This window comes from Suncus etruscus, chromosome 4 (genome assembly GCF_024139225.1).
Source record: "Suncus etruscus isolate mSunEtr1 chromosome 4, mSunEtr1.pri.cur, whole genome shotgun sequence".
NCBI lineage: Eukaryota > Metazoa > Chordata > Mammalia > Eulipotyphla > Soricidae > Suncus > Suncus etruscus.
The window spans coordinates 100,316,748-100,342,759 of NC_064851.1; the positions used below are offsets into that span (position 1 = coordinate 100,316,748).

The 26,012-nt window shown below is 34.4% G+C and overlaps 1 protein-coding gene across 1 annotated transcript in view; it reads left to right on the forward strand.

Annotated features, from left to right (window-relative positions):
* LAMA2 (laminin subunit alpha 2) overlaps positions 1-26,012 on the forward strand; it is a 660,685-nt gene that overhangs the window by 404,001 nt on the left and 230,672 nt on the right. Inside the window, exons 23-28 of the mRNA XM_049771159.1 lie at positions 13,023-13,259; positions 15,326-15,469; positions 16,152-16,331; positions 16,436-16,624; positions 16,706-16,839; positions 21,347-21,464. Of these exons, the coding sequence (XP_049627116.1) occupies positions 13,023-13,259; positions 15,326-15,469; positions 16,152-16,331; positions 16,436-16,624; positions 16,706-16,839; positions 21,347-21,464 (1,002 nt within the window). The remainder of the gene's footprint in view (positions 1-13,022; positions 13,260-15,325; positions 15,470-16,151; positions 16,332-16,435; positions 16,625-16,705; positions 16,840-21,346; positions 21,465-26,012) is intronic.

Genomic DNA, 26,012 nt, shown 5'->3' on the forward strand with positions numbered 1-26,012 from the left:
TTGTTTTCCCAAAATGCTGGACTACTCAATATCCCACCAATAGTAAATAAAAACTCTTTTTATACCTTAAACCATGCCAAAATTGATTGTTCATGTGCGTATTGATGTGTACCAGTTTCTGTGGCGTGAGATGATATCTCATTGTCGTTATAACTTGAAGATCCCTGATGATTTATGATATATAGAGTATTTTTATTGAATATATTTTTTATTTAAGTAACATGATCATATTTGGGTTACAGTCATAACCAGAACACCCCCCTTCACCAGTGCAACATTACCCCCTCCCCCCTTCCCATCCCCTGCCTGTATTCGAGACAGGCATTCTACTACAGTAATTTGTTTTTAATTTCAGTAAGTTGTATTTTTTTTCCTTAAAGGATAAGAGTAAAAAAAATATAGTAAAGGTGTGATAGTGGCAATCGCCAATGTTTGCAGAGGTCCAGAAAAATGGAGAAAATGAAAAAAAAATATATAGAGTATTTTTTCATATGCCTTTTGGCATTTGTATTTCTTTTTTGAGGTAGTTACTGTTTATCACTTCTCTCCAATTTATTTTATTTTATTTATTTATTTATTTATTTTTGGTTTTTTGGGCCACACCCAGTGACGCTCAGGGGTTACTCCTGGCTATACACTCAGAAATCGCTCCTGACTTGGGGGACTATGTGGGATGCTGGGGGATCAAACCGTGGTCCTTCCTAGACTGGCACGGCAAGGCAGATGCCTTACCACTCCACACCACCATTCCAGCCCCTCTTCTCCCCAATTTTTGATGGAGTTGGATATATTTTTTTCTTGTTAATCACTAGCTGTGTCATGCATATTGGATATTAAGTCTTTCTAAACAGATTTAACCACACAGGTGTTGGGTAAATAATCTCTCCCATTCCATGGGCAATCCTAGTATCCTGGATATTGTTGCCTTGGGTTGCAGAAGCTTGTTGTTTAATATAGTCCTGTTTGTTTATCTTTGCTTCCACTTCTTTTTTTTTTTTTTTTTTTTTTTTGGTTTTTGGGCCACACTCGGCGATGCTCAGGGGTTACTCCTGGCTGTCTGCTCAGAAATAGCTCCTGGCAGGCACGGGGGACCATATGGGACACCGGGATTCGAACCAACCACCTTTGGTCCTGGATCAGCTGCTTGCAAGGCAAACGCCACTGTGCTATCTCTCCGGGCCCTGCTTCCACTTCTTGATCAGTGATTTTTCATCCTTGAACATGCCTTTTGCTCTAATGTCATGGAGAATTCTTCATATGTTTTTTTCCTATGGATTTCAGTAATTTAGGTCTGATATCAAGGGTTTTTTGTTGTTGTTTTGTTATTTATTTGTTTGTTTTTGATCAACCTGGCAATGCTCAGGGATTAATTACTCCTGGCTCTGTGCTCAGAAATCACTTTTAGCAGACTTGAGGGACCATATGGGATGTTGGGATTTGAATCACTATCCATCCTTGATTGGCTGCATGCAAGGCAAATACCCTACTGCTGTGCTATCTCTCCAGCCCCTGATATCAAGGTCTTTAATAAACTTTGATTTGACTTTTGTGCATTATGTTAGAGGTCTGAGTTCTTTTTGTGGAACATAGTTGCCCAGTTTTAAGAATGCCACATCTTATAGGGTATTCCTTGCTCCATTTCATACTTTTTGTTACATTATGAAGATTAACTATTCAAATATCTGAGGGTTTGTCTCAGGATTGTCAAACTAGTTCATTGATTTGAGGGTATTATCTTTCTTCCAATACTATATAGTTTAATTACTTACATTTTGTAGCAGAGTTTGAAGTTGGGGAAAATTATGTATCCCATCTTCTTTTTCACAAAGATTGCTAAAGCTATTCTTTAGCTATTTGTGAAGATTTATTATCTCATATAAATTTCAGGATTTTATTTGAATTTTTATGGTGATTCTTATAAGGACTTCACAGAATCTTTGCAAAGCTTTGGGAAATATTACGATTATATTGTTGTTAATTCTTCCAGTCAATGATCATGAAATGTGTTTCCATGTCCTCTTATACTTCTTGACGAAGTGTTCTAGAGTTTTCTTGGGATAGAACTTTAACCTCTTTATTTAGGTTAATTCTGAAGTACTTAATTTTCTGAGGCAAAAATGTGAGCGGTATTTTTATTTGCATTATTGCATATAGAAAAATCATAAATTTTCAGATTAATTTGATGCCTGTCACTATACAAATTATTATTATTGCAAATCTATTGTTTCTAGAAAGTTTTTGTATATTCTTAAGAATTTTCTAAGTATAGCACTATGTTATCTGAAAATAGTGAGAAATTGACTTTTTCTATTTTCTTTCCAACCTGCTATGGCTAATATTTCTAGTACTATAGTGAATTGAATTGCCATGACTAAGCAGCCATATTTTATTCCCTAATATTAGAGAAAAGTTTTTTTGTTTTTTCCATTCAGTAAAATGTTTTCTGTGAGCTTGTAATAAATGATTTTGACTATTTGAGGACAATTTCATCAATTCTTTTTGTTGAGAGATTTTTTCTTCATGAAAAGATGCTAGAGCTCAGCAAATGTGTTCTTTGTGTCTATCTGATCAATTTTATATTTTCTTTTGTTGACATGATGTTTTATGTTGATTGCATATATTAAATCATCCTTGAATGCCTGAGAAAATCCTACTTCATGTTAATGTTTGATTTTTTTTATGATTGTTGGATTTTTTTTTGATAGTATTTTGTTGAGGATCTTTCCATCTGTGCTTGTCAAGTATACTGGCTTCTAATTCTTTTTATCTTTTTTTATAGTGTCCCTGTTTGCTTTTAGAATGTTTGTATGTTTTCTTCATATAAATCTTTAAGAGTGTTTTTGTTTCATCAGTTTTCTGGAAGGGCCAAAAAGGTTTCTCTTCAAAAATTTGAAAGAATTAAACAGTGAATCAGTCTGTTCCTGGGCTTTTGTTTTGGGAAGACTTTTTGTTTACCATTTCAATCCCCATTGGTCTGATAGGTCTAATCAGGTATTCCAAATCATTTTAATTCAGCATTTGAAGGTTATAGGTATCTATTTCTTCAATTTATCAATTTCTTCATTTCATGACATAAAAATTATTAAAGTAGTCTCTAATAGTCCTTTAAATTTCTGTGCTGCCTGCTGTGACATATCCATTTATTTCTAATTTGGTTTATTGGGGTTCTCTTTCTTTTTGAATCTTTTTAGTAATTTATTAATCTTGTTTATTTATTTATTTTGGTTTTTCGGGCCACACCCGTTTGATGCTCAGGGGTTACTCCTGTTTAAGCGCTCAGAAATTGCCCTTGGCTTGGGGGGACCAGATATGACGCCCGGGAATCGAACCGCGGTCCTGATCTTTCCTTGGCTAGTGCTTGCACAGCAGACACCTTACCTTTAGCGCCACCTTGCCAGTCCCTATCTTGTTTATTTTTTTAAATAAATCAGACCTTGGTTTTAGTAATCTTTTGGATTGTTATATTGGATTTCAATTCAGTAATTTCTGTCTTAATTTTTATTATTCCCTTCTTTCTGCCTCCTTTGGGCTCTTTTTGTCAGTTTTTCAAGTTCTTAAACTAAGCAATCAGGTTACTTAATAGGCCTTTCCTTGTTTCGTGATGAATGCTTGTAGAGCTATACACTTTGCTCTTACTGCAGCTTTTTCTGTGTCCCTCAACTTTGGGTAGCCTATGTTCTCATTCTCATTTGTTTCTGGGAATCTTTTGAATTCTTTAATTTCCTCTCTGACCCACTGTGTATTCAATGTTGAGCTGTTAATTTCCAGGTGTTTGGGTTGTTTCTCTATTTATTAAGTTTTATGATAACTTCTATTTTGTTTTAGTTTTGGGGTCACACCCAGCAGTGCTCAGGGGTTACACTGGGCTCTGTGCTCAGAAATCACTCCTGGCAGGCTTGAGGGACCATGAAATGCCAGGAATGAAACCCAGGTCCATCCCAGGTCGACTGCATGCAAGGCAAATGCCCTATCGCTGTACTCTCTCTCCAGCCTCTATAACTTCTATTTTCAAAGCTTCATAGTCTAAAAGGATAGTTTGTATGATTTTTTATCACCTTGACACTGTGAGGTATGTTTTGCATCCTGACATGGATCTGGCCTTTCGATTATGAAAAGGTCCATATATATACATATATACATATGCTATATATGTATCTATACTATATACTATACACTTCTCTTCCATTTCTCCATCACATTATCTATTTGCTATGCTTTTGTCTAATATATATGTCTAATATATATATATATATATATATATATATATATATATATATATATACATCAAGAGTTGACAGAGCAGTGCTGAAGAATTCAACTACTGTTGTATTGCTATTGTCATTATTAAAGCCTATTAGCTGCTATCTTAAGTATTTTGCTAGTCCTAATAATATAAATATATTTTAGGAGTATGTATTTTTTCTGATGTACACATTCCTTAATTGATAAGAAGTTATCTTCACTGTCCCTTATCAGCTTTTTAGCATGATGCCTACATCATCAGATACTGGTATAACCATTGCAAATTTTTGAAGAGTTCTTTGTTTGGAAGATTTTTTCTAATCTTGGCTTTGAGTCTGTGCTTGCTCTATTATTGAAATGTATTTATTGAAGGGAGCATAATGTTGAAGTCAGTATTCCAAATAATCCTGCCAATCCATATCTCTTAATTTGTACATTCAGCCCATTGGTATTGAAGGAGATTATTCTCATGCAGAGAATAATTTTTTTGCCATTCAAAGGAATTTAATGCATTTGTGGGATTTGTCTTTTCTTAAAATAGCCAAGTTAATTCTTCTTTTAAAGATGGTTTTGTGTCAAGAAATTACTGAGCTGTTCTTTATCTTGGAAGTTGTGTTTTGTTTCTTCAGATCTGAATGAGAGTCTTACTGGCTCAACGTTCTTGATGAGATATTAGTTCCATTGAGTTTTTTTTTTCATTATTTCCCACCATTATATGTGGTCCACTGCTTTTTCTTTAGTAAATGTGCTAAAGATATTTTTATTATTTTAAAAATAAATTCATTGAATCACTGTGAGATATACACAGTTAAAGTTGCTCATGATTGAATTTTGGTCATACAATGTACAGCATCCCTCATCAATACACATTTCCTGCCACCAAAATCTCCAGTTCCTCCTGCCCTCACTCTGCTTGCTTCTATGGCAGACACTTTTCCTCTCTTTCATTTTTTTAATTACTATGTTTTGAAATATTGTTACTGAAACTGTAACATGCATATTACTTTGTCTTATTTCTGTGCTATAAATGAATGGATGCTCATTTGTATGTGATTTTCTTCTTTAATATTGCTATTTTCAGCATTTATATCTATAGTTTTTATCATTCTGATTATAAGATGCTTGATAGCTGATATTCTTTGGTTCTCCAGGATGTGGGTACATGCACTCTCCATCTATGAAAACTTCTCAACAATGATGATATCTTTGACTATTGCTTCTTTATAGAAATTTACTTCCTGGACCTCTGGAACCATGTTTACCCTTATTTTTTCCCTGTTGAATTTATCCTAAATTTCTCTTGTCAGCTCTTTGTTTAGTTTCAGGCTTTTTTTATTTTCTACTTTTGTCTGGATGTTTTATGTAGCTCACCTTACCTGTGAATTTACTGGTCCTGTCCTCATCATCTGCTAATTTGCTTTCCAGTGATTTTGTTAATTTCATCTGTGAAGTTTTTAAATTCTGTAATTTATGTTTGAAGTTTCTTTCATTTCTGCTCTTATATCCTCTGGAATCTTATTGACTGTCTAGACTATGATTTCTTTGAGTTCCTTGAACATCCTCAACATTTTCTCTCTGAAGTCCTTATCAGAGAGTTTATATAGCTTGTGAAGAATGATAGGGTCTTCAGGGATACCATCTTTACTCACTAATTGTGATGGGATTTTGTATTGCTTTTCCATTATTACTTTGTAACTGAAAGTATTTCTTATATGTTGTATGGCTGAACGACTTCATTTAGATGTTTCTGTATGTTTATGATAAGGTGTAAAGAGTTGAAGACTTGTGGGACTACGGACAATTGCTTGGAGATCTTGGGCTTCCTGACCTGAATTCAAAATACACTCAAAAGCCACAAATAGGACACTGATCCAACTATGCCTCAATTTTATACTTATTTGGTTTTATTTAAAAAAAATGTGGGCCAGAGTGATAGCACAGCAATAGGGTGTTTGCCTTGGATGCAGCTGGCCCAGGATGGATCTTGGTTCAATCCCCAGAATCCCATATGGTCCTCCAAGTCAGGAGCAATTTTTGCATGCAGAGACAGGAGTAACCTATGAGCATCACCAGGTGTGGCCCCCAAACCAAAAATAAATAAAAATAAAATAAAATAAAATATATAAGCTATTTCTTATTTTGAAGATAATATATCACAAAATATTAAAAAATGTATTGTGCAATTACATTTTCTTTAAACTCATGACTTTCTTTTTTATTATGCTTATTTTGAGTTTAAGGAGTATAAAAATAAGAAAGTCAATAATCTTTATTTTATAATTGTATTCTATTATAATATCTTATAAGAAATAGTTACTTGAAGTGATGGCAGTGGTGTATATTATACCTTGATGCTATCCATGATTATGTTTGTAACTTGATAAGTAATCACTGCTTTGATATGTTTGTTGAAAATAACTTTTATAGTAATTTTATCATTTTACCATAATATAGCTCATTTTGCTAATGAGTAATTAAACCACAAAAATTGTAATCATTGGGGCTGGAGCGACAGTATAGTGGGTAGGCCTTGCACACAGCAGACCATGGTTCTATCCCCAGCATCCCATATAGTCCCCAAGACTGTCAACAGTGATTTCTGAGTAGCAAGGAATAATCCCTGAGAATCACCAGATACAGAAAAGAAACAAACAAATTTATTAAGAATCAATAAAAAGTCATGATTATTTTAATATAAATATAAATATAAATTTTATTTTTATATTATTTTAAGTTTTAATTTAATTTTGATTTTATTTTTATTTTAATATCAATATAAAATTCTAGGATACATGTTGGAGTTTTTATATTACATCCAAGAAAAAATAGTCTCATATACCAACTGCTGTTGACAGGAGCAGAATCAAGAATATCCACACTAGTGTTCAATATATGCCTTAATTTGAGCAATAAAGATAAGAAATACAAAGCAAAATGCAGCCAGACTTGGATCTTGGGGCCAGACAGATAGCACAGCAGTAGGGAGTTTTGACTAGCATGCAGCCGATCCATGAAGGATGAACTGTGGTTCAAATCCAGGCATCCCATAATGTCTCCCATGCCTGCCAGGAGTAAACCCTGAGTGCCACCGGGTGTGACCCAAAAAACAACAACAAAAAATGCAGTGAGACTTGGATCTTGGTATTTGGTACATTATTATACACTAGACTCGGCCATAAAACTATAGTTATCAGAAAACAGAACAATTCCAAAATTGAAGCAGTTCACAGAAAAAAATGTATCTACTAAAAATAAGAAACACAAAGAGGTGTTACCCACTTAGGTGTCAGATTGGGGCTCACACAGGGCATCTGAGGGAACAACAATTATTTGAATGGAAAATATAAAGATGTACTGTTTGGCTTGACGTGGTTTAGTTACTAATAAATAGAAGAATATCAGCAATTATGAACGAGAAGGAATGAAGGAATGCCACTAATCCGCAGCAATAAAATAAGCCTTGATTAGGAAAAGAAATTTCTGCCAGCAAAGCTATTATTCAAAGCAAAATGGAAGTGTAACTATCAGAGGAAACACAACCCACATGTGGTAAAACAGAAACAATCACAATAATGATAAAAAAAATCTTGTTAGTAGGGCTGGAAAGATAGCATAGCAGTAGAGTGTTTTCCTTGCAAGCAGCTGATTCAGGACAGATGGTGGTTCGAATCCTGGCATCCCATATGGTACCCGGTGCCTGTCAGGAGGGATCTCTGATCGCAGAGCCAGGAATAGCCTCTGAGTGCCACCGGGTATGACCCAAAACAAACAAACAAACAAACAAACAGTCTTTTCAGTATTTGCAGTCAAGAACTGGTTTAATAATACTGTTAAAGGATATAGGCATGATTCCACTATCTATCATGACGAAAGCATTATGACCTACCCACTCAGAAAGTTGAGCAGGGACAATGAACTTGTGGGTACATTTGAAATTCTTACCTCGGTTCTCATCTAAAAAAAAAAAAGATGAAATAAACATAAGGACGGTAATGAAGAATCGGAACTCAGAAAAATATCAGTCTTCCCAATACGATATCTTACTGAATTGTTATATAGTTCTATATTGACTAAATCTACCTTTTTCCTGCTACTTGGGCAGATGGGAATGTCTAACGTTATTAACTATAATATCACAAAAGATAGCAAAGAGCGAATTCAAAGTTCAGAAGCAGCAAATCAATTACTAGCAAAGCAGCTCTGAATTCTATTCATGTCAAGACCCTAACCAACATTATAGAGATTCACATGCCATTTTTTATTACATTCACCAGGGACATGAGCTATTTAAAACAAGAGCAGAAATTTTATCCCTAGGTTACACCTTCTTTTAGGAACTGAAGCACGTGACCAGTCAGACCACCAAAGCAGTAACTGAGACGTACAGACTTAAACTACACGCTCTATTCTGTGAACAAATTCAGGCAAACTAGCATTCCCCTGCTATTCTCTCCTCTCTTCTCACTACTTTCTTTTTTATTTTCTATCTTCTTTTTTTTTCTTCTCTTCTTTTTTTTTTCTTTTTCTCTCTCTTTTCTACTCTTCTCTTTACTTTTTTCCTTTTATCTTCTCCCTTTCCTTCTAAAGTATTTTCTCTTTTCTCCCTTCCTACCCCTTCCATATACCTTCCCCTTTTCCCCCTTTGGAAATCCAACTATCCCTTCACCCCTCAATCCCATACAGACCTCCCGCCATATTAAAACTCTCCTCCCTCAGTCCTTAATCTATTAGGCATCAAGATTGACCTCCTACCCCAACGAACCATTACCCAGCACCCAGTCGAGAGGACACCCAGTCAAACCCACACCTCGTCTCCTGCAAGAAAAGGCAGCCAACTCCCCTGCGGATCCATGTGGCGCGGCCCTCCCCACCAACTCCCCCTAACGTGGACTGTTACCTGAAACCGGACTTAGGTCTAAAAGTATCCTCAATGCAAGAACCCTTCCAGGACCTCCCTGCCACAAATCTTTTGCCACTCTGAAGAAGATCTGGGGATGGGATGGAAAGATGACTGGGGACCCACACACCACAAGAAAAACCCAAAAGACAATGGGAAAACCTGTATTTCCAACATAAGCATAAGAACTGTATCACACCACCTCTTTACCTGCTTTTCCCCAAATGTAAGATAGTCATATGCATCACTTTGGCCCTTTAAATACTTTGCTACCTCATTTAAAAAAAAATCTGGCCTACATATACATATGTAAGCACATACATTTTTGATACCTTTTTTTTTCTATTTATTATTTTTTCATCTTTTTTTTGGGTATGTAACCTGTTTCTGTTTTCCCCTTTTGACCACCCCCAAATACACCAACAATATAAGGTAGCACCATTTCCCCCTGCAAAGGCACACTAAAATAAAGGGGGATTCTTACATAAATATATATATATATCAAAAAAAAAGAGAGCTCTTATCTATTAGAGATAGGAACTCATAGTTGTTTACAATAGAGGGATATCTCCTACCTTGAAAATATGTCATGTGGAATTAACTTAGACCTCAGGTGTTTAGATACCATCAATCCAGCCTTGAACCCTGGATCCCAGACACAGGAACGGCACAGTTCTTCACAACTGCTACAGGAAACAAATCCCACCCGGGACAGCCGCAATACTGCGAGGCCACCAACAAATGCCAGCTCTAATATGACATCCTGACAACGAAGAAAATGGGAACAACTTGACCTAAGTGAAGGTTATCCTACCTTTCTAGCTAACGACAAGACAAAATCAGAAGACTTGTCACCCTTTGGAAGGCCCAAAAGCCAAGATTTCGAGTTACAGATGACTGCTGCTAGAACCATGACCAGACTGTATACAGCCTGGGACCAATAAAAAAGCCCTAACCTAGGGTTTGAACTACGATCTGCACAATGAACATGATCCCCAGTTTCAAAGGTCTGGCAGAGACCATTGTAATGGAATGGGGCTTCTGGAAGCACAAAGAAAGACACTGTCCTAGGTGCCATCCTAGCTTCAGTGCAAAGACCAAGATCACCAACCACAGAAGATGAATTAAAATGACACTGATGGAACAGAACTTCTAGAACCACAAAGACTGACTTCATCATAACTCCTACCGCAGGATCTGTGCAGATACTGAGATCCCTAGTCACAGAGGCCTGATAGTATCACCCAGGACAGAGCAGAGGTCTTACAAACACCACAAAAGCACCACCAGGAGAGTAAATGATCCTGAACAGAGTCTATAGTTGATCCCATGACAATACACTCCAAGGGCGGAGAAACCCCATATCTCTTAGGCCAAGTGAATTCCTTTTCGAATGACCCCAATATTTACTGTGCCTGGGCAGGAGGGAAAAAAAAAAAAAGCACAAATCATTATTTTTTTATATATATTATTTTATTTTCATTTATTATTATTATTTTTATTTACCCATCTATTTTTGGTCAATTTCTCTGTTTGGGTGTGATAATTGAAGTTGTCCCCAGTTATACTTATTCTTTCTCTTCCTTTCTGTTCTTCCTTTGTATGCTATGCCATGTTTCCTATATCAAGACCATGACATTTTTTTGTTTGTTTGTTTGCTTGTTTTGTTTTGTTTTGTGTTTGTTTTTGTGGGGTTTTTATTTTTTTTGTTTTTGTTTTTTTTGTTTGTTTTTTTTTTCTTTTTTTTTTTTTTTTTGGTGCTTGTGCTCATTGTTGGAGTCCTCACGGGATATTTGACACTTCTTTTTGTACTGGTGGAATGTTTCACCTTTTTTCTCTCCTTCATTTCTCAAACCGATGTTGAAAACCTCTGGAAGAATTCCACTTATTTTCGGCGTATTAGACTTTTACCCCAGTTTATTACTTTTCTCTCCTTCAAACAAAACCACGTAACTTGAACTAGCTAGTCCTGCCCCCCCAATTAGAGGGGGAAACAAGGGAGACACCAGGACCAAACAGGTGCAAGACTACTATGCAGTAGGCTAGATACAGAGGAGACCACACATCCTAGCTACCCTGGGGGTGAGGGAAGAGGATATGGGTGGTAGGACAAAAACGGAGGTGTAGGGAGGACAATTTGGTGATGGGAATTCCCCCTGATTTTATGTAAATATGTACCTAAAATATCATTGTCAACAATATGTAAGCCACTATGATCAAAAATAAATAAAAAAAAAAGAATATAACTTCAAACTCTACACAGATCAGCAGAATTTGAACAATAGTAAAATGAACAAGAAGATCATTTAAAAGATCCCCTCCACTATGATAGTTTAATTAAAATGTTTGACTTGAGCTACATGACTAGGACCTTCACTTATTTGAAATGGGAGCTATATCATTGATAGTAAATGTAAGAAATATAAAAATTAAACAGAGGGTATTAGGACACTATGAGTTTTATATGGAATAACAAAGTCACTAAGTAATCTAGACAATCTGCAGAAGACTAATGAGCTAAACAAAGTATTTTTTTTAATTTAAGAAATAGCATTGAGGGGTCTGAGAAATAGCATGGAGGTAAGGCGTTTGCCTTTCATGCAGAAGGCCATTGGTTCAAATCCCAGCATCCCATGTATTCCTCTGTGCCTGCCAGGAGCCATTTCTGAGCGTGGAGCTAGGAGTAATCCCTGAGCACTGCCGGGTGTGACCCAAAACCCAAAAATAAATAAATAAATAAATAAATAAATAAATAAATAAATAGAAATAGCATTGAGTCAAAAACAATATTTTCAAATGGAAGCAATTCACCATATTCAGTTAAACTATGGAAAATGACTCAAACTTGAAAAAAATGAGCAAAGTTTTGAATTACATAAGGAGAAAATTACTATGTATTTGCAGAAAGGAGATAAAAGGTGACCAGTGGGGCCAGTGAGGTGGCGCTAGAGGTAAGGTGTCTGCCTTGCAAGCGCTAGCCAAGGAAGGCCGCGACCGCATCCCATATGGTCCCCCCAAGCCAGGGGCAATTTCTGAGCGCTTAGCCAGGAGTAACCCCTGAGCATCAAAGGAGTGTGGCTAGAAAACAAACAAAAACAAACAAACAAACAAACAAAAAGGTAACCAGCAGAGATAAGAATCAAGGTTTTCTACAAAAATAAATGTCAAAACCAACATTCTAGATGCCACTTCTTATAAGTATCATTTCCAGTTTACATACATCTCATTTGCTATTTTTATGTTCTTATAGTACTAAACTTTTATAATATTATATTTATTACTTAATATGCTTTTGTGTATTCATCTATCTATATCTACTATGAAGTATGCCACTAATCACTTAAAAAGCTATACAAAATGTTAAATGACTGTATAAAATGTAATCTTTAAAACAAAGTATTGGAAGAACAATGCCATCTAATTTCTCTTTCCTTTTATATATATATTTCTGGGGCAGGAGTAATAGTACACAGAAAGAGCACTCGTTTTGCACACAGCTGAAACAGGTTTGATCTTTCCTACCTCATATGGTCCTGCCAAGCCCACAAGAAGTGATTCTCTGAGCACAATGTTATATGCAACCACCAAGCACACTATTTGTGGGCCACCAACACAAAATAAAACAAAAATAATTAAAAATATGCATATTTTCTTACTTAACAGTATTATGATTTCTAGCTGCATATATTTTTTTCTCAGTGAAGGAAGACAGTTTAACGTTATATACATGTTATTTTTCAAGTGACTATATTAGAATAGTAAGACATAATAGACTCATGATTAATAGACTTATAGTGGGAGTATGGAAAGTTTAAAAGAATTAAACTTTTAAAAAGTCTTCCATATAATATTGTTAATCATTGCTCTTTAATCTCTTCCATAGGCTTGTAACTGCAGCATAGAGGGATCTCTGGATTTCCAGTGTAATATAAATACAGGCCAGTGCAACTGTCATACCAAATTTTCAGGTGCAAAATGTTCAGAGTGTAGCCGAGGCCACTGGAACTTCCCACACTGCACTCCCTGTGATTGCTTCCTTCCAGGGACTGATGATTTGACCTGCGATTCAGAGACTAAACAGTGCTTCTGTAGTGATAAGACTGGGCAGTGTACTTGTAAGGTATGTGCTCCTAAAATAAAGGAAGAAAAACATCTCCCTTAATTCTCTTTTCATTTCTTTCTTTCTCTTTCTTTCTTTCTTTCTTTCTTTCTTTCTTTCTTTCTTTCTTTCTTTCTTTCTTTCTTTCTTTCTTTCTTTCTTTCTTTCTTTCTTTCTTTCTTTCTTTCTTTCTTTCTTTCTTTCTTTCTTTCTTTCTTTCTTCTTTCTTCTTTCTCTCTCTTTCTCTCTCTTTCTTTCTTTCTTTCTTTCTTTCTTTCTTTCTTTCTTTCTTTCTTTCTTTCTTTCTTTCTTTCTTTCTTTCTTTCTTTCTTTCTTTCTTTCTTTCTTTCTTTCTTTCTTTCTTTCTTTCTTTCTCTCTCTCTCTGTCTCTTCTTTCTTTCTTTCTTTTCTTTCTTTCTTTCTTTCTTTCTCTTTCTTTCTTTCTTTCTTTCTTTCTTTCTTTCTTTCCTTTCTTTCTTCCTCCCTCCCTCCCTTTCTTCCTCTCTCCTTCCTCCCTTTCTTCCTCTCTCCTCCCTCCCTTCCTCCCTCCCTCCCTCCCTCCCTTCCTCCCTCCCTCCCTCCCTCCCTCCCTCCCTTCCTTCCTTCCTTCCTTCCTTCCTTCCTTCCTTCCTTCCTTCCTTCCTTCCTTCCTTCCTTCCTTCCTTCCTTCCTTCCTTCCTTCCTTCCTTCCTTCCTTCCTTCCTTCCTTCCTTCCTTCCTTCCTTCCTTTCTTTCATTTGACGTAAAAGTCCTCCCAAAAACATTACAAGGGGATTTTTCGCATGTCTCTGCAAATCTCTGCTAGATGCACAGTCAGTATAATAAGGTGAGTTTCCTAAGAATAGGTCCTACAGTTCTGGGGTTGACTATGCTCCATTCTCAGAGATATCCAGGACAACACCTAGTCATTCTTTATGCTTAGGAACCATTTGATGCCAGATATTTAGCCTGTATTGGTCTCATGCAAAGATGTTCCTTTCTCTTTGTGACCATTTCTTAATTTTAATATCATTTAGTGTCATTACTATTTAATTAAACTAAACTCATTACCACAGTTTTTACTTACACTTGTTCATTGACATAGTGATAAAATTTCTTTTTAAGAACTTGTTTACAGCCCAACCTCTACATTTCCCCATTTTGTAGAAGTGATGCATTTTTAATGAAAATGATAAAACTGTATTTACATATCACCATTGTTTATATAAGGATTATATAAAAAAGGAAAAGAGACTTCTCTTTAACATCATCAGAGAAAAAAACACAGCTAAGTAATTAGACTTATAAAAAAACATTTCTCAAATTAATCTGCAATCACTGAACACTGAAAAACTATTTACTGCGATGTGATAAAAGTTCTGTAAAATTCCATCACATACAAACACTGACATTACAAAGAGCAGCTATGTGAAAATTTTAGTCCTCATTAATATTGTTAAATGATGTAGAAAAAAAGCCAATTAAAGAGAATAAGAAGTTTTTTCTATTCTTGATATTTCTGGGAAATCAATTCTAGGGTAAAATTTTTCTAAGAAAAATTCATGCAAGTAGAATATAGGAAACATGTGGATGAAGTCTGGATGGTAGGCTTTTAAAATACTCTTTGCCTTATAGCTCTGCCATTCAGGGATTCCATCAAAATTGTGACACTGAATTATAATTTTGGATTATATTTATGTATAGGCATGTTTTTATTCTGTTTTATAATGGCACTGTGGATAAATGGGTATTTCACATCCTATTTTCTTATATAATTTTGAATAACATTTTCTAGAAATAAACATTTTTATATTGCTTTTGACATTCTCGTGATTCTTTTATCTCTTTATATAAGAATTGCATAAAATGAGCATCAGATGTTTAAAATATAATATATAATATCTTCTTTGATGTGCATGTTTGTAAATATATATATAAAGCATTTTAGGAATAATCAAACCAGCTACCTATGCCATCTGTCATATGAGTCTAATCTTTAACATATTTTTCTTTAATCTTCAAAGTTTTATGCCCTTGTTAATTGTTCTTGAGTTTTTTTCTCATTGCATCACTATTATGGATTTGGAGAGACTTTTGTTTTTCTTCAGGTGAATGTGGAAGGTGTGAACTGTGATAAGTGTCAGTCTGGCAAATTTGGACTCAACGCCAAGAATCCACTTGGCTGCAGCAATTGCTATTGCTTCGGTGTTACTACTCAGTGCTCCGAAGCAAAAGGACTGATCCGTACATGGGTGAGTAAGGAACTGCTGAGCCATGTAATGTTCTAATGTGAGTTCCTGCTGTGATGTCTTTTAGCTAGGCACTGAGAGATAGGAGCAAGAAAGACAACATTATGTAGCAAAACTTTTTCCCCTATGAACATTTGGAGATCATGTAGAGATCATATACCATTAGACAGCTGGAGTTTATGCCTTATCATTCTTTCTTAAAAAATAGTCCATTTGTCATTGATAAAGAAATAGATGCCAAGCAAAAACGAAAAACAAAATTATAAGGGAAGTATGCTTGGGGATGGGAAGAAGCTGCCTTCTAAAGAGTGAGAGCGAGAGTGCCAGTGCATGCCTATTGATCTGTGCTAATGAAGCAGTGAAAACAGAACTTGTTGCACATTTATTTCAAACATCCTTAGGTCATCATCAATATTGAAGACTGAAACTTGCTTATTTATCCTTTGACTTTTCTTTCTTTCTCTGAATTCTTATTCATTTCATTAGTATAATGGCTACAGTTTTTATAGATGTGTTTTTACTATGCAGACAAGTCATAAAGATTATTACTCTGTTACTGCATGCTTACCATAAGTACCAGTTCTATACTCAAGTGAGAAAGCTTTGAGAGAGTGCCCAGAAGGTGGTCATAGCCATGTAGCCCAGAGGTGAAATCAACCTCCTGCTGTGATTTGATTCTATAAAGGTAACCCTGACCCCTGAGCAGACCATTCTCCCCCTGGTGGATGAGGGGCTGCAGCACACAACTACCAAAGGCATTGCTTTTCAACACCCAGAGATCGTGGCAGAAATGAAATTCGTGAGACAAGATCTTCATTTGGAGCCATTTTATTGGAAACTTCCAGAGCAATTTGAAGGAAGAAAGGTAAGGAAAGAGTCTTAAAGTCATTTGAGAACAAGGTTAAAAAAAATTGGAAGCATGCCACTTAGAGATTTGTCCAACTCATAATTCTTTATTTTATTTTTCAGTTAATGGCTTATGGTGGTAAACTCAAGTACACAATTTATTTTGAGGCTCGGGAAGAGACCGGTTTCTCTACATACAACCCTCAAGTGATCATTAGAGGAGGGACTCCTAGTCATGCTAGAATAATCGTCAGGCATATGCCTGCTCCTCTAAATGGTCAATTGACAAGGCATGAAATTGAAATGACAGAGGTAAGGCTATTAAGTTTTAGGTACAAGGATGCTAATGGTTTTGCAATAGTTTTCTCACAGTGATACATTTCTTCTCAACAGAAAGAATGGAAGTACTATGGGGATGATCCCCGAATCAGTAGAACTGTAAGCCGTGAACACTTCTTAGACACACTGTATGATATTCACTATATTCTTATAAAGGCTACTTATGGAAATGTCATAAGGCAAAGCAGGTAAGTTACAATAGAAAATATGTAATTTAATATTTATTATTCAATATTATTATTAATAATAATAATTGTCTAAAATTCTTTTTTGGGGGGTTCATACCCAGCGGCTCGCAGGGGTTACTCCTGGCTCTGGGCTCAGAAATTGTCACTGGCAGGCACGGGGGGTGGGGGGAGCCATATGGGATGCAGATATTTGAACCACTGTCCTTCCTGAATCAGCTGCTTGCAAGGCCAATGCCCTACAGCTGTGCTATCTCTCCGGCCCCTTATATTATTCTTAATACTATTGGGAATCAGTAAGGTCATATCAGACCAGAAACATTGGGAAGTAGTTAGTTTGGAAGTATTGTGGAAAAATAGTAAGTCAGCCATGGCATCGATATCTTTCCAGGTCACTTGGTAGAACTTACTTACATTCCTTTCTGAAAGTATAGAATGAGAAGCCAGTTTAATGGAGAAAATCCTAAATTAATTGTTAACATACTGAGTTTTAGATGAAAGTCAGGCTTTTGGGTAAGATGTTCTGTAGAGCAAAGATAATTAATTTTTATGTAGATCTTTTATACCGACTATAAAGAGAAACTGGCACAACAGGTAAAGTATCATGCAGACATGGATATTCTCAATATTGTCATGTTTCTAACCATGATTATGTTATAAGATTGTGAACTCAAATTTTATTGTTTGGTTTCAGAATCTTATCTGGTATTGTTCAGGGCTTGGTCTGAGATCACTCCATATAGGGCTCAGAGCCTCATATAGGGGATTAGTGATTAAACCTGGATTGTCCATCTAGAAGGCAAACTCTTGACCTGTACTATTTCTCTTGCATCAACAATCCACTTTAATGAACAGAACACAGGGAATATAACTGGAATATGTGTAAAATCACAGATGTCAAATGGTGAAACTATTTTAAGGAAGTGTTCACTGTCTTTACATGATCCAGAGAGACCAGTTAAAATGAGGCTTTCTAAAACTGACACTTAGCTCCACATTGTTGACATTCCTCTGGGTAACCATAACTAGTGATCTTTTTAATGGAGTTATAGTACAAATAATAGTCTCAAAGTATTTGAAGAATGAATTGATTCAGTCAATTTAATAACATATTATTAATATATTGTATTATTAATTATTAATAAAAATTTCCCCATGAACACAATATTATAAAGGGGAATTAAGATAGTATCAATAACCAAGAGATGGTTATTTAAGAGCAAAATAAGCTTGTTTACAAACCAAGGGGTAAAATGTAGTAAGAATCAATGAATGCATTAAAGATGATAGGAGAATGTTGGACAGAATAATTTGGATAAGGTAATTCTCTTGTATGTAATTAACAAAGAAGATAAGTACATTCCTTTGGACCACCAGGAGTCACTCCTGAACATAAAACTTAGCACAGCTAGGTGTAACTAAAATAAATAAGTAAATAAAATTATAAAACAAAGTGAAAACAAATAATAGAAAGGCTAGGAAACTTCATCCTGAGGACATATTGGCATGTTTGGGAGACTTAGAAAATATCCTACCTAATAAGATAAAATTAGTAATTGAATAGAAAATAGATCTTTGACTTGGGTTCCATGCAACTGGTATGTCAGTTTTCTGTTAAAATATTAATAATATAGGACTGAAGCAATAGTGCAGTGGTAGGGCATTTGCCTTGCATGCAGCTGTCCCAGGGCAGACCTGGGTTCGATCCCCAGCATCCCACATTGTTCCCCAAAGCCAGGAGTGATTTCTGAGCACATACCCAGGAGTTAATCCCTGAGCATTCCTGAGTGTGGTCCAAAGTAAAAAAAAATCTGTAAGAATATGGAGTTATTAGGTGTGTGAACATATTTCTTATCTTAAATTAGTCACCCAATTTAAGAAAACAAAGCAAAAATATCGTGCAATTTCTCTTGAATATAAAAATATCATATATCGATTGTTTGTTCTTTGATTAACATAGGACAATTATTTTCTTTGTAGTAGAGAAAAAAATTTCTGGAACCAAAAATTACTTAAATATTTATTTATTTGGTTTCCTTTACATATATCTCACTGATAACAGGATATTGCTTTTACGTGAAATGCAAAAAAAGTATGTACCAAAATCAAAATGTGAACTATATTGCTAATTATTTTATAGCAAATGTAAATCAGTCTTAGAAGACTGAATAGGTTCGTACATAAGGTGACTTTTTGTACTCACACAAATAAATTTATTTTACATTGTGTTCTATATGGTAATAAAAGAGTACACAGGATATTTTGTTAGTAGAACTGAGACACAATCTGGAAATGCATTTTTCATTATATTTCATTGCCTCTTTATCACTAAAATTTCCTACCATAATTTTTGCCTCATAAGTTCATTTCTATTTCCATCTTGTTTCTCTAATAATGATATCCTTTGGAATAAAAGACAGTTTTTAAACTTTACAACAAATATTTTATATTTGTCTTATTCTTGCTAGTATCAGAAAAAATGAAACAGTAGGTTAGTTTCCATTTTCTAAATCAATGAAATGTGTGTTAAAAGTAAACTATTATATATTAGAGGCTGGAGAGAAAGTTCAGAGAACTACAGAACTTACATTAAATTGAAAAGCCCTGGGATTAATCTCTGGGGCTACATGCCCCTGAGCACTGCCAGATATGGCCCAAACAAACAAACAATATGTACTGAAAAATACCATAGCGTCAATAAGATATAAATGTCTGTGTTTATTGAGTTACAATTTCAACTTATCTCAGAAACAGAAAGCTTGAGTTATTACACACATGTGAAATTCAGGGTTTATGCTTTAGTCAGTGCTAAATTTTTCAATTTTCTCTTTGGTTTTATATTTTCTTATATTTATTTGAATACCATCAATAAAGATTTTTAAATATAAATGAGTTTGGCAAAACCCTTTTGAGGCAAAGTTGTTGTTTTCTAATTTTAAAAAAGGGCTGGGGGCCTGGAACAATATTTCAATGTGTAGGGCATTTGTCTCACATGCAATAGACCTGATTATAGTCGTTGGCACCCTAAATGATCCCCCAAACCAGACAGGAGTAATTTCTGAGTGCAGAGCATTGAGTAAACCCTAAGCATTGCTAGGTGCATCACCAAAACCAAAATTTTAATAAATAATAAAATTTGTAATAATAATAAAGGGAGACAATTATATAAATATGCATTGCTCGTTGCTTCTTTTATTTGGTTTTAAAACAATTACTACTGCATTGTGTACATGAATTTGTGAGTCTTATAAAATACTAAGTGATAGGATTGTGGAGCTAGAAGAGAGTTTAAGTCACTCACCTTGACTGTAGCTGACACAAGTTCAATCTCTGGTGCTACATATGGTTCCCCAAACACCTCCAGGACTCATCCTGAGCATTGAGCCCAAAGGAAAATCTAAACACTGCCAGATGTGGCTACAAAAGAAAAGAAAGCAAAGTACAAAATGGTGTGGTCAGTGAATATGAGCTTTCAACAGACACCATATTGAATTCTTAGGCTCACAGATTATTCAAGGTTCATAAAGTGTAATTATTCTTTCTAGGAATGAGGAGGTTTGATCACAGTACACAAACACTCTTGGTGACCTAATTAGGAGAGTGTAAAATCTAAATGTTAACTGAGCATATACTTCCTAAAAGCTTGCTGATATTCAGAGTGTGCTATCAAAACCATAGCACACATTTATAATACCATTTCGATAAAGCATAAAGTTATAAAGTTTATGATTCAAATTCCATAAGCAGATATAACTTTCATTAAAGCAAATCTATTTATTGTCTCATTTAAAAGTTTATTTGCAGAGTATTTTATGTGGCTGGTTAGCCGGTTATTAAGTAGTTTGAGCTTATGTAGTTTGAGTTTAATTTTAAAATATATTTTAAGTTAATATTTCAATTCTGAATACTTTTAATAATAAAGTTCATTCCACCACTAGGGATAGTGATACCATTATTTGGAGAGTTTAATTAATAAAGTTAATAAAAAGGTAATTTGAAATACTTTTATCACCAGAAATACTTTAATATTACTAGATTTTGCTCAATCACTTGCTAAGTTATTTTTTAAAGTTATAAAAAGGGCATTCAGAGAGACTCATGAGGAAGAAATTGGAGTTGCAAATTAAAAAAACTGTTTTCTTAGTGGATATCCTAAGGGATATTCTGCCAGGGAAGTTGAAAGAAAGTAAATATCTAATTAATTGACCATGTTCTACTTAAAGCCACTCACATTTTTAACAGAGGGCAGGGGCGCAAATCATTCATAATAACTATCAACAGAACATCTGCATTTAATTTACAAAACTACTTATGATATATGTGAGTATTTTCCTAATGTGCATTTTCAACCTTGAAGGATGTAACCTTGCAGTAATAAGATACTTAATTTGGGTTCTGGAATTTGGTTGTGTCAAAGAACAATAGAATAGGCTTGAATCGTATTGACAAGAAGGGCATCAGGTAGCATTGTTTACTGTGTAGTTAATTTAAGTATATGCTCTTCTTTCAGGATTTCTGAAATTTCCATGGAGGTAGCTGAAGAAGGACAAATAACAGCAGTGACACCAGCAGCTCACTTGATAGAAAACTGTGATTGTCCTCCAGGCTATTCTGGCTTGTCCTGTGAGGTAAGCTAACTCTTCCTCATCTGGTTATGTTCAGCTTCATTAACCTGCAGCCTGTAAATTCTCCCAGAATTATCTTCACTATAAATAGTTTTGTTTTCATATACACTCATCTTTTTTTTTTAAATTTTATCTTCATGTGTATAGTCATGCCTAATTATGTCAATACAGTGACAATACAGCCATGTTGCATGTGGCTGACCCAGGTACAATACCTGGCATTTTATATGATACCTCAAGCATAGCCAGGAGTAATTCCTGAGCATGTGTGGCCCGAAACAAAAACAAAGGCAAAACAAAGCAAAACAAAAAAGATCATCGTGCCACTATAACTTAAAGTAGGTATCACAACTGAATGGACGTAGTTGATGTATATTAAGATTATAAAAATCTAAAACACTGAATAAACAAAATAAAAGGTTATCTTCACAAGACCTATGTTTTTTAGATATGACATTTCTTTGACATCAACAATGAACAGTTAGATATATTACATTGCAACAATAAAATTTACAATGCAATGATAAAACTATGTCAGATTTTGAAAACTTTTTTATGTAAGACATAGAAAAAAATCAGGTACTCAGTATCAGCATAGATTTTTTTGTTTGTTTGCTTATTTGTTTTGGGTACCATTCTCGTACAATTCAGGGCTTAATCCTGTTTCTATTGTCAGGGATTACTCCTGTCAGGATTTGGAGGACCACATTTATAATGAGAGATCCAACTCAGGTCTGCCACATTCACACATGCACTGTCTCTATAGATCCAAATACAGAGTTTTTAAAGACCTCTATATAAAAAAAACTGTATTTAACTTTGAGACATTTTTATTTTCTTTATTTTCTGATATAGTTTTTTTTATTTCCTTAAGAACTAGTGAGTTTTATTCTCTGGAGAACTTGAGACTTTTCAAAATCCTCATCTTCTGGAAGGCTACTTAATTTACATAAATCTTAAATACTATTGAGGGGAGACTAGGAGAAGTATGAGTGGAATGTATCAGAAGTTGAGCTGTGTTTGAATCTATTCTTTATCACATACTAAAATTGATGCTGGCACAGGTTATGACTTTCAGCTTCAGCTGAAAAATTCCCAAGTCCTTCAGTAGCTATCGTCAAACTTCTCCCCTATAGGCCTGAGCTTTCTTCACAGTAAAATATCTAACAGCTTACTCAGGTGAAACCTTCATAAACTTATACTCTCGTACATCAAGAATTCATTAATCAGATGAATTGAAGCATACTTGTTCAATATTTTAATATATTCACTCCCTGTGGACTAATACTAAGTATATTAGACTCAGAAGCAGATACCATGGTTATGGTAGTAGTCAATGTCAGTTGATATAGTTAAAATTCTGATAACAAAATCATAAATTATATATCCATGTCTATATTAATAATTTATGCATTTTAAAATAGGATTTAAGAAGCTCTATTAATTATGGAATATGAACTGTCTGGTGTTTTCAAGTCAACATTTCAGTGCAACTTAAATATAATTAGTATGTATCTCTTGAGAGGTAGCATGTTATTATAAAATCAAGATAAATTTTGGCTTGTGATTATATCTAGTTCTACTAGTTGGATAGGTTGTTTCTATAGCGATACAACCAAAATAGGAGTTAATTTTAGTGAAAAATATATGTGAAGCTTCTTTGTAAAATAAATTGCTATTAATTTTGCCACATGGTTCATGAATCAATTTCATAAGAATAATTATAAATACTTTGTAAAATATCCTTATAATAACTTTACAACTCTGCATATTCATGGCAACTCTAAAGAAAAATATTGTTTAAGTACATATATTTTGGTAGAATAAATAATCAAGCAATCTCACTTTAACTATAGTTCTTAACTTATATATAAATACATATGTATATTCATTCTTCTCTTTATATAAATTATATGAAGTACTCACTCAAATGTATATAACTCATGTAGTGCATATGTAAAGATACGACAAATAAAATTATTCTATTTTCTGATTGAGCACAATAGATATAAAATGTGAGACAAAGATTTTTAGTGTTTGATTTTAGAAAAAATTATTATTTTAATGAATATTTGTATTAATTTTAGCTTTCATATAGTTATCTATTTATCAGTATATAAAATTAGAAATTGGGTTTTTTTCGGGGCCGAAGAGATAGCATGGAGGTAAGACGTTTGCCTTTCATGCAGAAGGATGGTGGTTTGAATCCCGGCATCCCATATGGTCCCCCGTGCCTGCCAGGGACTATTTCTGAGCATCGAGCTGGGCAGAAAACTATTTAAATGCCTACATTCTGTTTTAGAGTTTATATGTTTACATGGACCTCCTATAATTAATAGTTTTTAATATATTCTAAAACAGGCTTCCCGATTAATTTTCCTAATTTTCCATTTATATAAATTAGCACAAATAATATCAAACATAAATAAAATAAAGAAAAAACTGAAATGTGCACAACAGATCATGACATTTCTATATTCATTTATACCCTGTGAATATCACTTAAGTTATGATTTACTGACAATAATTATAATAATATTTTAGTAGAGAGATTATAGGGATAAAGCTTATCTCTTATAAAAAAGTACTGAGGTGTTCTCCACAATCTAATCCCTTACACATCTTATTTATAATTCATCTTGATTCTGTAGTATAATTACCCAAGCATAAAATTTAATAATCAAAGCAAGAACTAAGGACAGTTGTAAAATAATACATCGCATTCTGGTAACACATGCTTTGGGTCATGAATACACAAAGCAATTCCTTTTTCACCAAATGTTTCATGTTCTGTAGACAGTTATAGAAACATCTGCATTTACAGACCATTCATTTCCTTTTTTTTATCCTAAATGTGGATGCAAGTAAATGAAATTGTTAGTTTTCAGTAGAAATATAACAAACTGTGGTAGTACTTAGCTTTTCCTGTTTCTTAAAGCAAATCTTCAATTGCCCATCCATGAACAAGTGTAAGTGGTTGAAAATCATGGGGCAGATCGTATAGTGTGGTAGGCTGCTTGCTTTTCATACAGCTGATCTGGGTTCAATATCTGACACCCTATATGGTGCCCCAAGCCACATCAGGAATGAGTCTTTGAGAACAGTTAGGTGAAAGTCTTGTGCACCTCTGGATATGCCCCCTCAAAAAATTGTTTGAAAAATATTGGTCTACCGCAGTAATTATTTATTTATTTATTTATTTATTTATTTATTTATTTATTTATTTTGGTTTTGGGATCACACTCGGCGTTGCTCAGGGCTTACTCTTGACTCTGCACTCAGAAATAGCTCCTGGCAGGCTCAGGTGGCATATGGGTTGCTAGGAATTGAACCCAGGTCTATTCGAGTTGGCTGTGTGCAAGGCAAACGTCCTACCATAGTGCTATTGCTCTGGCCCCTACTGCAGTGATTGTAACTACTTAACTGCCTGTCTATGGACTGGCTATGCAGACAAGTTCTAGTCGTCAGGTAAAGAAAAATAAAACAAAAATTTTACTTAGAGTGTTGTGACATTATAGCTTTGATCACTGAAAGCCCATTTATTATATTTTATGTTTGAAATATAAACCAAATTACATTTCAAAGTCAAATAAAGCATACAATTTTCTTAATATGTTTGTTGGTGTGAGAACCATTAATTTATGATAATATTTAACTGAATGTTCTCTTTACAGTTATTTTAAAATATTTTTACATAAACTCAGGTTCAGATATTTGCAAAAGGAGAAAGCATTAAATAGATAGTTATCTTAATTAAACTATAGAAATTTTCAACTCATCATTAGGCCATATTATGATTATTTAAGTCTCTAAGCTCACAACTAAATGCCTAGTATAAGATGGGTTAGTGTTCAAAAGCAGTAACTTCTGAATTAAAAAAAAAGTTTAAGACTTAAATTAATGTGTAAAACTTAAAAATCTTGTAAAACAAAACCTTGTAAAACTCAATGAATTGCAAAAAAATAATTTCTACATATGCAGCCCTCTCAAGATTATACTTGAAGACCCAAAGATTTTATATTATACATGTAAAAGTATTAAAAAAAGTAACTGACCTGAGGCCAGAGTGGTGGTGCAAGTGGTAAGGGGTTTGCCTTGCCCACTCTAACCTAGGACAGACTGCATTAGATCCCCTGGTATCTCATATGGTCCCCAAGGCAGGAGTGATTTCTGAGTGCACAATCAGGAGTAACCCCTGAGCATCACTGGGTATGGACCAAACAAACAAACAAACAACCCATAACTGACATTCATTATTATTTTGTTTCCCATAATGATGCAGTATAATCAAGTTGCCCTTTTTTTTTAACCATCAATGGCTATACTTTAAAAATAAATTGAGCTATAAGTGCCAATGCAACTCAATAAGTCAATGCTGATCTACTACATACCAAGCAGTAAGCCATTCATGATGTAATTAAATTCTCAAAGAAATATATTGTTAAAAGACAAACTATATTTGTTAATTGAATGCCTACTACATCCTACTATATATTAAAACATTAATCTTTTTATTTAAAACATTTATACTAATGTTGTTGACCATTATTT